Source organism: Dermacentor variabilis, chromosome 8 (assembly GCF_050947875.1).
Source record: "Dermacentor variabilis isolate Ectoservices chromosome 8, ASM5094787v1, whole genome shotgun sequence".
NCBI lineage: Eukaryota > Metazoa > Arthropoda > Arachnida > Ixodida > Ixodidae > Dermacentor > Dermacentor variabilis.
In genome coordinates this window covers 4666361-4678994 of record NC_134575.1, presented here as the reverse complement: position 1 = coordinate 4678994, position 12634 = coordinate 4666361, and the positions used below count along the sequence as shown (strand labels likewise).

At 44.0% G+C, this 12634-nt stretch overlaps 1 protein-coding gene across 3 annotated transcripts in view; it reads left to right on the top strand.

Moving 5' to 3' along the window:
- Nucleotides 1-12634, top strand: part of LOC142589532 (ATP-binding cassette sub-family C member 2-like) — a 125202-nt gene that overhangs the window by 44074 nt on the left and 68494 nt on the right. For 2 of the 3 annotated variants that reach the window (XM_075700955.1, XM_075700953.1), the window contains exons 11-14: nt 1257-1460; nt 1972-2118; nt 3104-3200; nt 4877-5184. In XM_075700955.1, coding sequence (XP_075557070.1) covers nt 1257-1460; nt 1972-2118; nt 3104-3200; nt 4877-5184 — 756 coding nt within the window. The remainder of the gene's footprint in view (nt 1-1256; nt 1461-1971; nt 2119-3103; nt 3201-4876; nt 5185-12634) is intronic. The other variant, XM_075700954.1, reaches the window with a different exon arrangement.

The following is a 12634-nucleotide window of genomic DNA, read 5'->3' as shown; positions in this document are numbered from 1 at the left end:
TATGCTTATTAAGGTACGATATGATTCGGGAGTGCATTATTTTCTCTATATCTTTGGCGAAAACCGGGAGGACTAATATAGCACGGTAATTATTTAAAATGTTCTGGTCACCGTGCTTAAATGTTGGCATCACTCGTGCAGTCTGCACCATTTTAGGAACAAAAGAAAAACCGCTTGACAAAAGGATTTAAATACGTGTGGCGACTGGGGTAATAATGTCAAGGACGTATTATACGGGGTCTGCTTGAATTCCATCTGCATCTTTGGTTCTGCTATCCTTCATTAAATTAAGATAAGGAAGAACTTCTGCGCAACTAGCTGGGGCTAAGAAAAAGCGAATCCGGGCTAGTGTTCCCAATAAAGATTTACCAGAGAGAGGGTTCTTAACACATTGGTCATTGCTGTCATGCGACGGCTGCGCAAAGACACTGTAAAGACAACCGCGAGCGATTGCCTTGATAGCTATGCACCTTCATTCAAAATGCTATCCGAGATAGCTGGCAATCTGGCTGGGTAAATAAACGCGTTTATCTTGCGCCATAGCACCTCCGGCGTTTGCGTATCTTTCTCGCAAAATAAATGGATATAATGCGAATATTTTGCTTCTTTAGCACAGACGTAAGCTGATTTCTGTATGCTTTGAATTCTGCTAGCAACACTGGGTCTCTTGATTTCACAAATTTTGCGTACACGGTGTTTTAATGGTGTATCATCTTTAATAATCAACGAGGGATCCAAGGCTCGCGTGCCTTTTTAGGCTTTCCAGTACGATTTAAGAAAGTGGGCCACGTCCGAAATTCAAGTTGTCTTACCCCCAATTTTAGGCTGGCTCACTCCCAAATTTAAGTTTGGCCACCCTCCAAGTTGGCCACTCCCTAATTTAAGTTGGCCCACTTCCAAATTTTATTTGGCCCACGCCCAAAATTTAAGTTTGCCCATGCGTACTGTAAGCTTCCCCAGGTATTTTCTAAGGAGCCCTGGGTATCTCTGTGGCTATTCTTTTTTTCTTTTATTTCTTTTTGCATTAAATTGTTCCTTATAACTTAGAAGCTTCCAATCATCTACATTTACACTATCATAACGATTAAACGTCAACTTTGTGTATTACGCAACTTTGTGCAGATACATGGCGTTACATTTTTCGCGTGACAGGGATTGGGAGCTCGCCAAAGAATGCTTACACATTAAAAACGCGTCATGCAGCAATTTTTATGTGGTTGAGCCTTATACGCTCTTGTTGGGCGCTGCATTAACAGAGGCGCGTCAACCGCCACCGGGACGAGCGGTTGAGGAAGATGGCCGACACTCTGTCGTGTGTCCGGCTGGTCAAGTTCTACGCCTGGGAAGACGCAGCTGTCCGGGTGATGAGTCGCCTCCGCGAGAGGGAGGTGCTCTTCATCTTCCTCGCCAACCTTCTCGATGGCTTCATCGACTCTCTGCAGAACTCTTCCAGTTCCATGGTGAGACCACGATGTCCGACTTTCAGGCGGCGTGAACGAACTGCACCGGTTGTTACGAGCGAGAAGCATCTCTACTTGTGTACCACAATTAGAAACAGCGCAAGTGACAGTTATGCTTGCAGCACACTGAGTTTTAGAGCGACATAGGAGTGACCCTTGCGTGAAACTATTTGCCTTTGTCGGCCAACAACTAACCGGTCACTTAGTACTTTTAAAAAGAAATAAAAGGAAAAAGAAAACATTGACGAATGAGCGATAGCTAAAGTTGTAAACATTCATGAAAAAAAAAACTGCTTGCAAAAGCAATAACAGGGCAAGAACCTGCGTGCACCGCCTGCAGGGTGCCATGGTCACAACTGTTTCTGGCACCTCTGCACCTCCGGTTTCGGTATTGTATGAATACTGTATAGCGCAAGCACGTTCCCACTCTTTTCCTTATTTCGACATTTGCAATACAATCTTTGTTTCCCGAAATATCACGAAGGTAATCACGAAGTGCCTTTCATTACAGATGACCATAATCCTCCTCGGAACGTACGCAGCTGTGAACAGGCCGGCTACACTGACAGCAGCGCGTTCGTTCTCCGCCCTCTACATGCTGTCTATTATGGATGTTGTGGTAGTCAACATGGCTTCTGTGCTCCGCAATCGAAGTATGGTGCGTATTTCGCAGGCCATTTCAAGCTATCATACCACATCCGAATTTCAGCGCCGGATTTATTTCACGCGTAGTCCATGCATTACTTATGTGGAGAGGCGTTGCATTGGCCCAGATTTAATCAAAAACTGTAGTTACGGACACTTCCAGGAGACAACACCATATAAATAGAAGTTAGGTCTTTACTAGCTTTGCGGCCCTGCGGTCAGTCATAGCAGCTGTGTACAGTATAATCTGCAGTCATGGTTCATCGAAGCAGCAAATTCCATTGCAACTGTCACGCGGCGACAGGGCTTTAATGTGCTGCCTCTGACTAGAGGCGGATTTTACGAAAGCCTATTGCTTCCCTATTTGAAACGGCCAAAACACCCATGTACTACGCGTGAAGCTTTAAACAAACAACCCGTCTTATGTTTTTGTACTCGTGATGACTTCGAGTGCGACATTCTTTTGACTTTCTTTAAAGGACATTCTTTAAAACGGTGTGAGTCTAGACAATTTTCGGAGACAGACTTTCTTCTGCCATGGCATCATACGTGGCACTTTCGCAAAGCGACGCGTGCGGGAAGTCTACTGACCTCAGTGACTCACTGTAGCTGTGAAAACCCCTTCAAATAAATGTCGGTGGATTCCTAAAAAAATCCTTACACTTGATGTTCCTGCCCATAGCGGACACCGGGTGCATAGTGCAGGCCTGAAAATTTTCAGCAGTTGAAGAACGGATTTTCAAAGTGATGCCGACGCCACGGTTTTCAGCTATTGCAGTTGCAAAATCCTTAGGAACGCAGAAGACCACGAACTGGCATTGCACCATTTACCAGCAGGTGGGCGCTCGAATTTGTTGGCCAGTGTTAGCCGGTCACTCACGTGACGTGTCATACGCATGCATCTTATGTATTGTGTGGAGAGACCTGTATGTCCTAATTGAGGGTGATGCTTCGACAGTGCCGGTAAAACTACTAATTCTGGCGTACCGACCTCTCAGGTGTCGGAAGGCTTGCGAAGAATGACGAAGACTCTCACCGCTGAGGAAGAGACCTGCGAAAGGAATAATAACAAGCAGAGCATTAACTTGAAAAAAGGTTTGTGATTCTCCGCGTTGCCTCTGTTTTCGCTGACCACCTGCGTTTGTTGCGTTTGTCAGTCTAGTGTTTCTTGAATGCTACTCGTGAGGATTACGTAATAGTGGTCGAACAAGGAACGTCGCTGCAGCCAACACATCGAGAAAAGGACAAAAAAACAGCCGTCTTGTGGCTCCAGCGACACTGCTTGTTCTCCACTTCAGGTGATCACTTCAAGCCTCTCTCTTCCTTTGCCTTGTTTACCTGCCACTTGACCTTCTGTCTTTGCTACTCCACAAGTGCATTCGAGTAGTGCAAAAGGAGCGTAGAAAACAGAATGTGCCGCTTAATGAAGAGGCTGCCAGCGCAGCCTCTTCTTTAAACGCTGGCTTTTGAGCACGGCCGCGGCAGAAGGAAACTCAATAATTTATGAGTCATCTTTTGCGCGACTGCGTGATTTGGGGTACCTGCACCACCTAGGTATTAATCAACAAATAGTGCTAATCTGGAACAAGGTCTTGGGCTGGCGTGGCTTGGCTTAAGGATTATTTGTGACTGCTGTGGCTACTCGCGGCCTTTTGTTGCAGCATGTTGGCATTTTTCGCATTCATATGTTTTACACACTAGCCTGACAAACTATTCGTGGCCCTTCTTGGAATGTCTTGTTAGCGCATGTTGTCGGAGTTTAAAAGTGGCTTCTGACTGGATGATCTGTGCAGTTATGCTTAAGTACAATGGAAAATAGCAACATCTGCACTGTATACGTTGCCCGTGTAGGGCGTTTTTTTACAACTTGCATTGAAGCAAGTGCTGCACACGTTTCGTTTAAGAGGAAGCTTTGCCTCAGGAGCGGCAGCTAAATGCACGGGAAAAGGAGGAATTGTGCGCCTGGGCATCCAATACACTGAATTCGGTGCGGTTTGTAGCATATATTAGAAAAAATTCTGATTATGCCGACAATAGAATGTAAAGAACAAGAACAGAAAGAACCAGCTAATAAATTTAAAGTTTTGTAGCTCAGCAATAGTAATAAGAAAGGTGCTCCTATCGATAATCTAAAGCTAACATAAATTATGCGCCGCTACAAAGTTTAGCAATAATTTCAAGGTACGTCTTTCGCAAAACCCTAATAAATATTGTACCAGGCGAGTTATCAAAGCCATGAAGAACTGGAAAAATTTTCACAGGTAACTAAAATGTCTAATAAATTCAGTTAAGGATACACTGATATATCGTATTTTCGTGCTTTAGACCCTATAAGAGATCCTGCTTATAGACCTCTGATGTCGGCTTTTGGAACAGAAACGAAATTTTAACCTTTCTGCGTCAATTTATTTTATGTTGCCGATTTTGGTCTATTTTTCTAATAGAGGATGATGTCATAAATTAAATTATGACATCATTTAAATTATATATATATATATATATATATATATATATATATATATATATATATATATATATATATATATATATATACATATATATATATATATATTGAAATTGGCTCAGCGGTTGTCTAATGAAATAATTTCCGCGCTTTACGCGTATATGAATAGGGGAATTGGAGTTTACCTCACTTTCCTCTTAGACAATTTGCCGCATATCTGAGCAAAAGTTGACAACTTATTACTGCACAAAGTTTTGAGTGGCGGCTAACTATCATACTATTTAGTACGACACTATCCGGTTCATAGGCGCTGTGACACTCAGAAAGTGCTCATTCATCTGGAGCGGCAAGGACGGAGACAGAGAGCAGGCACCTGGGGAGGAGACGCCGGTACTTAGCGATGTCAGCATTGACATCACACCTGGCGCCTTTGTCGGCGTTGCTGGGCTCGTGGGAAGTGGAAAGAGCGCACTGTTGGCAGCTGTGCTCGGCGACCTGCGCTGCATCGAGGGAGACATGTGTGTTGGTGTAAGCTCATCCATTGGTATTCGATGGCGAAAGCAGCACAAGGAAGCTGTAGAACGCGGGCGCGCCCTTCATTTCAAAATGCGAAACGTAAGTGAGAGCAGAGATGATGTCATCAAACAGTAAAAAAAGTCTAGTTTAGCGTAGCTTTCCGTCACTTATTGGTAGCACCTTAAAATTCGTAGATAGCACTGGGTGGTGCCTGTAGGCTTCATACGTGCCTAAGGACAGCCATGAACTATTTAAGACTATCAGTAGGTGTGTAGTGAACTAAAGGGATAGCTTCTCCGATTCTAGTACAAAATGTGTTATGTCAACCAAACAAAAGCAAACAAGCAAGCAAGCAAAAAAAAAACGAATATAAAAATAATTCTAAGCACAAGTTCACCACTTTTCTACGCGGACAGATGACCCCGTACTTAGAATTAACGGTGTTGTGGCAAAAGATTCTGAAGCCTAACAAATAACGCTAGTATTTCTTTCTGCTTTTGTACATATTTTGCTACCGCAAGTCGGAATTACAGCTAAGACTAGGCCTAGCCGTGCGCATTTCATTAGATGTCTGTGTGGCTGGTCAGCAATGAAAAGCGAAGGCTACTGATGCGACAATTGTCTGTACTTTTGTTAGGAAAGCAAGGTTTCGCACGTTGCGGACATTGTTGCGGAACAGGAGGAAATACGGAACATTGGATTGTGCAACGAGGTGCCAACAAAGCGCCAGAGTTAATGCTGGGGCTTTGGATTGAACAAAGCTTTCAACTATATTTCACTGCACAATTCAAATGGAATAGTTGCTGTGTTACCATACACCTATAAAAGGAAAGTGTAGGAATGAAAGCGTTAACGTTGCGTACACATTACCGTAATATCTCCATGCATACCATTAATTATTTTCATACCCTTCTGGACTATAGCATGCTAAACGTGCCTCCAGGCGAACACCTCCAGGATTCACTGAAGAGCCCCTCTCTCTCTCCAAATACCCTGCACCGCGACTAACCAACTCCGTACAGTGCACGGAATGCTGGGGCTCTTCTCAGCCGATCAGCAACAAAAGCCGGCTGCGTGTTTCAGAGAAAGCAGGATGGTTCACATATTGTGAACGGCTGATCGTTCTGTGAAACTTCCATTCAGCCGACGTCGCGCAGAGGGTGACCAGCAGTGGGCAACGGACGAGCATACCTTTCGGTTTAGCATATTTAAAGTGCTTGAAAACAACAAGACACCGAAAGAGAGAAGCCAGAAACACCGAACTGGTGCTGATCAATTCTGTCTTCTTTGTGTGATGGGCTTATGGTTTTTCAGTGCTTTAAGTATGTCCAACTACTCAAACTAGCCCAGTTGTCTGCCTTAATTACCTTTCTATCGTTCTATATACTGGTTGTATGACGAGACCCGCAACTTTCGCACTACAGTACGCTATTGTGAAGGTGCAGCGTAGTGCCTATAGAAATAACACCCGCATAAGTAACACCCGGAAGGTGAGAGATGGAAATTCAAGATGATGAGCAAAACAAGAACAAGTTGAAAGCGGGAGCCAATGTTTCAACAAGTGGACTTGTCTTTCTCAAGGCCACATATGCTTTCCTCGGCACAGTGTATATAGGTAGGCTTCTTCTAAAGGGGAGAGGGGGTAATGCGGGTGGGTGCGGCAACAAGCGAAGGGTGTAGAATTGAGAATTAAGGAGTGCTGCACAGAAGACCAGGGACACGGCCGTCTGTCAGCCACGTGTCAACGGCGGGCACAGCATCTTTCTATGTGCGTCCCGTCCTCCATTGTGCTGTCCGGTGTACGTTTTCAGCGCTGTTTTTAAACATTCTCCTTCTATTTATTACCTGCCTCGCTGGTGGTCGTGGGCTATCGTGTCTCTGAAAGAGATATTAGAAGGAGCGGCAGAAACCCGTGCTCGTGAAAAAAAAATATATAGAAAATACTGAAATGGAATAAATAAACAAATAATTAAAAGGAACAATAAAGAAAGAAAGAACTGTTTTTCACATAGGAATATAAAAAAAGAAAAATCATTACAAAAATAGTGCAATCATAACAAAAATTTCGGTAACATAAGTATACTAATGTCACACTTTAACTGAAAGACGACTCTTTTCGAATGGAGAGCATGGTCCTACTGTTTCTAGCTTGACGAGAGGATTTATGTACTATGTAATTAGCAAGACGGAAGTCATCACGTACTCCAGCCTCTTGTATTCACAGCACACAGAAGCTGTATTGTGCTACTAACTTGCGAAAATCAGCAGATTTGGATCGAAGGCTTTTAGCGTTCCACTGAAATATTGCGACACTTTCGTAACGACTATTCAGGATTGCCATCCGGTAGCACTTATGTGGACAGCTGGCGCATTAATGGTTCCATAGGCAACAGTGCCTTTACCTTTGGAAGGCTGTTCGGTTGAGGTAGAGCTGTGACAATTGTTCGAACTGCAGCAAACAGCACGGGTAGAATCATCTGTCCAACACTGAGTGGCGCGGCGTTATCCTGGAATGCCGATGTTCCAGTCGCCGTCTGATGTGATCGTTGAGGGGTGTTATGAGAAGATCGCTGACGTTGTCCTAGGTTAGGTCGTTGATATTGTTGTGATGTGTGACCTTCAGTGGCCGTAGCAGAATGATGACTCCGCTGTCTCTGAGACCCTTGCGCAGCTTGCTGCTTTAATGCCGACGAATGCGATGGTTCTTTTGATTTTTGTTCAGTTGCTGTAAACTGGCGATTATTCGCTGGGCTAACTGCATCTAGATTCGGAAGAGGCTCCTTGCATAGTGGTTGCTTCCCATTAACGAATTCATGTTTACGTAGAATGAATGTGGCCTTGTTCTGTGGACATCCTGAGAAAGAAGCCGTATGATTACCCGCATAACTTGCACATTTAGGTTGTCTCACAGACTTGCATTCCGCATGCTCATGGTTCTCGGAGCAGATTTTACACCGACGTGTCCCACCACAGTTTTTTGCCAGGTGTCCAAACATCTGACAGTTAAAACACCTCAAAGCAGGACCAAGGTATTCTTCCACCGGGTGACTGGTGAAGCTAAAGTGGATTCTCTGAGGCATTGGCTTGTCATCTCTGAAGTGAAGGATCAAATTGTGCGAAGAGCACGATCCAACTGTACCATCCTCCAGACGGTAGTATCTTGCTTGTGGCAGACTGATACTACTCCAAAATCTTTCGAAAACTCGAGCAGTTGCCCTTCAGTGTACTGAAGTGGCACATGACGAATCTTTCCGACATTTCAAGTGTACGAAGCCGGTATGTAGGGCTTAACTCTTAGTACTGCGACTTCGTGCAGTAAAATCAGGTTTTTCGCAGATGCCACTGAGATAAGACTCACTGAAAAACGGCCGTCTCTGTTTACTCGGAACGTTGGAACTTTTTCCTTTGCCGAAATCATGGAGCATGATTTGGATTCACGTGCCAAAAATTGTGTCCTTCTTCTGATGGTCGGAACACTACCGGGATTCCTTCCCTTCTTTTCTTTTCGTAGGTGACGAATTTGACAGATTCTTCATCACAGTCCATGGCTTCATATTCGCTTAGGTCATAATTTGAAGCATTGTCGTTCTCCTGATTGGATGTCTCATCAAGGCGAAGTCTCTGAGTCTCACGTTCGCTGGGCTCCACCATGATCACCGCATCAGCACTTTGATCAACACTCTAAAACAAAATTACACGCTTTGGGTTGTATCTTGCCACACAACAATAAACATCATCTGTCTCGTCCGTATTTTCTTTCTTTAATGCTGCGAGCCCGGTACTTCCCAGTAACGAACTGCAAGCGCGTTATCAGCACGACATAGCATTCCCGACAGGAAAGTAGCGGGCGCGGCGTTTTCAAGACAGGAAACGCAAGCAAAAAGGCAGATGACGATTATTGTTGTGTGGCAAGAAAGAACCAAAAGGGAGTAAATTTTTTTAGAGTGTAGCCGCGCCGGCTTGATGATGTCATGCACATGGCGTGTATTGGCAGAATCGTGGACGCGTTCCTGCGATGGCCGCGTGTGCCTCAAAACACACTGGTGGTCATGGGGCTCGTGCCGCCGTTTTCGACTACCGACCGCCGTCGCGGTTGGAGACGTCTGCGAGGGAAAAAGCAAACAAGGCTTCGTACCTGGCTCCAATGGGCTCGTAGGTCGCTACACTTCTTCTCCCTGAATTCTAGAGCGATAAAGTCCAGCAATAATGTAAACAAACTAGCTAAAACTGAAATAAAAAGCAAGCAGAAAGGAACAGGGCCACCACCTCAGAGAACTTCTTCCTCTTTATTGAATCTCCAAAAACTAGGTGTTCTTGCCTATAGCATGAAATTTAGCATAACGAATAGCATGAAATTTAGCATAACGAATAGATTCTAAAGCTTCCTTTGAAACGTTTATGTCTATTGGTTGCAGTGTCTTGCACTTATGGGTAAGGTATTATTCTCTGTATTTTCTTTCTCATTCAGAACGGAAATTTGACTGTTAGATGTACAATTTAAGTGCATCGAAGTTATGACAACACGAAGCAGTCGGCTGGCGAAGGCTGCAGACGGAACGTTCTCCAATCTACACATCCTACATTCAATACAGGGACACATGGCCATGGTGTGGAGCCATCCCAACACTATATCACATCACATGGGAGTGCAGAAATAACATCTCTCTCCACAAAGAAAAAAAAACCCAGTGCGGAACAGTGGGAGGGCCTGCTCACCAGCGGCGTGCTCACAGTCCAAAAAGGATTGGTGCAACACGCTCTCAAAGTGGCCAGGCTCAGCGGTCCTTCCTTCCTTCCTTGCTTCCTTCCTTCGTTCCTTCCTTCCTTCCTTCCTTCCTTCCTTCCTTCCTTCCTTCCTTCCTTCCTTCCTTCATTCCTTCCTATCACCTGGTTGGCTGAAATGCTCGGCGATGACTTTGGGAAGATATTTAGCTGTGCCCGCGCGATATTCGTATAATCTGACGTTCATTGATTGTACCGTTTCATCGATATATTGTTTCTTACAGAAGGAACATTCAAACATAAAAATAACATCGGCACTTGTACAAGTAAAACGACATTTAACTTCGTTTGTATAACTATTTGCGGCGCTCTTAATTCTAACGTCACTTTGAAAGTGCCGGCAGGTTTTGCACCTGGGGCGACAACATGTTTTTATTACGGAGGAATGATGTTGGCTCACTTTTGCATACACTAACAAATCTTTAAAGTTTCTGTTGCGGCGATATGTAACCCTTGGTAGATCCGGGAACGCTTTTCTGAGACGCTCGTTACTTGATAATATTGGGTGGTATTTTCGTAAGATGTTGTTTATGTTTGGGAGTGCATTCGAATATTTTGTTATAAAGGCTGGCGGTCTGTCAGATTCTGGTATAGGCTGTTTCTTCGCTGATTCCGACTGCCTCTCCCATCTCGACGCAACATCATAAGCTCTATCGAGAACAACATGTGGATAGTTTCTTTGTGCCAGCTTTGTTTAAAGGTCATTTAAGTGGTGGATATAATCGTTGTCTTCGCTGCAGATTCTTCTTATCCGTTTCACTTGTCCGACAAAGATTCCTGGCTTGCAGTATCGCGAGTGATGACTGTTGTAGTCTAAATATCGATGGCTATCCGTAGGCTTCCGGTAAAGTGTCGTTCTCAGTTTTCTATGTAGACCGTCGTGTCGAGGAAGTTTATCTGACTAGGAGAGTTGTGAGCAATAAATTTAATACTCGGGTGAAAGCGATTGAAATGGTGAATTAAGTCGATTAACGCGCCTTTGCCATGTTGCCATATTATAAATATGTTGTCAATGTTACGAATATAGGTGTGGGGTATTAAAGGGTAGGATTTCGACAGGGCTGCTTCAAGCTGTCCCATGAAAATGTTCGCGTACGTGAGAGCGAATTGTGTTCCCAAGCTAGTGCCGAACGTTTGCAAGTAGCGCATTGAATCGAATTCGAAATGGTTGAGCGCAAGCGCCAGCCTAAGGAGCAACAAGTAAAATTCAGAAGCGTGCGCTTGGGGATTGATTACGAGGGATTTCGATATGGCTTCCTTCTCTCATGGGTATGTTAGTGAAAAGTGCAGAAACATCTAAAGTGACTAGAATAGCGCGGTCGGAAAGGATTTGGTTGGCGTTGATGCCGTCGATAATTCGAAAAAGTACGGCGTATTTTGAACAAAAGATGGGAGTTTGGTGGGGATGTTTGACAGGTGGTGATTTAAGAATTTAGATAGTGACACGGTAGGTGTGTTGTTATTAGACACAAGAGGCCGACCTGGGATTTCTGCTGCAAATATTTCTTCGACAGCAACTCTATGTATTCTGGGAAGAATATAAAAGCGGCCTGCTTCTTTGTTCATGGGCATCATGAAGCGATATTCAGATTGCGTGATTCCTTCCCTGGACAGGAGCTCCACTATTGTGTTTTTCACAATATTGCTGCAGTATGAAGTTAGGTTAGAGTCGGGTTTTCTGTTATGGGTGTGGTTGCTCAGTGGCTTGGAGGCCTCATTCTTGTACTTTTCTATGGGCCACATTACGATACTGCCGTCTTTGTGTGCTGGTTTTATTACATGACTATCCAAGAAAACTAATGTAACCCCTACAGCACATAGCTCCGCCGATAGTCCTACAGGCGAGCATCCAGAGCAATGCAGCAACGTAGTAGACGTATCCCAGAGTCTAAGCTCGGATGAAATTGATCTCCTGAAACGTGGTCTAACATTTTGTCCCACGAACTACGCAATAAACGAATAGAAACTCCACAATGATATAACAGAGTTTACAAGATGCATGCGCATCAAGGAGTTCTTTTTCGATAAGCCATATGGAGAAAAACAAGATAGAGACTCTGTTAGGCCACCTAGCACGTGGACACCGGAAGCCGAACAGTGCCCAGACCTGAATTTATACATAAAGCTAATCTCAAAGGAAATACTACAGTCAGTGTGGCATTTCAGGAAACGCAAAAATTTGTCCCCGCTCAGCACCTAATTCTTAAAGAACTCGCGGAAAGGAATGATATTGGAATAAAAGCAGCAGACCATCAGTGCTGTAATCTGACCTATAGGAAAGTACAAGAATGAGGCCTCCAAACAACTGAGCAACCACACCGATTACAGAAAACTCGACTCTAGCCCAACTTCAGACTACAGCAATACTGTGAAAAACACAATAGCGGAGCTCCTGTCCACGGAACTAATCACACAATCTGAATATCGCTTCATGATGCAGAAGAACAAAAAAGCAAGCCGCTTTAATCTTCTGCGTAAAATACATAAAGTAGCGGTCGAAGAAATATTTACAGCCTAAATCCCAGCTTGGCATATTTATTTATTTATTTATTTATTTATTTTTCCAGCATTGATTTAGACACAGTGAAAGTCTTGGATGGCAAGGCTAAAGGCAGAACATTGTGTGCCTGACTAAGGCCCTGTCACTCATACATTGCTGAGCGGTAAGGTATCACATTATAAAATATAGTATACACACATATCAATAGCGTGGATTACACATGCATAGCATACATTACAAGCATACGTGCATTAAATACAAGAATCA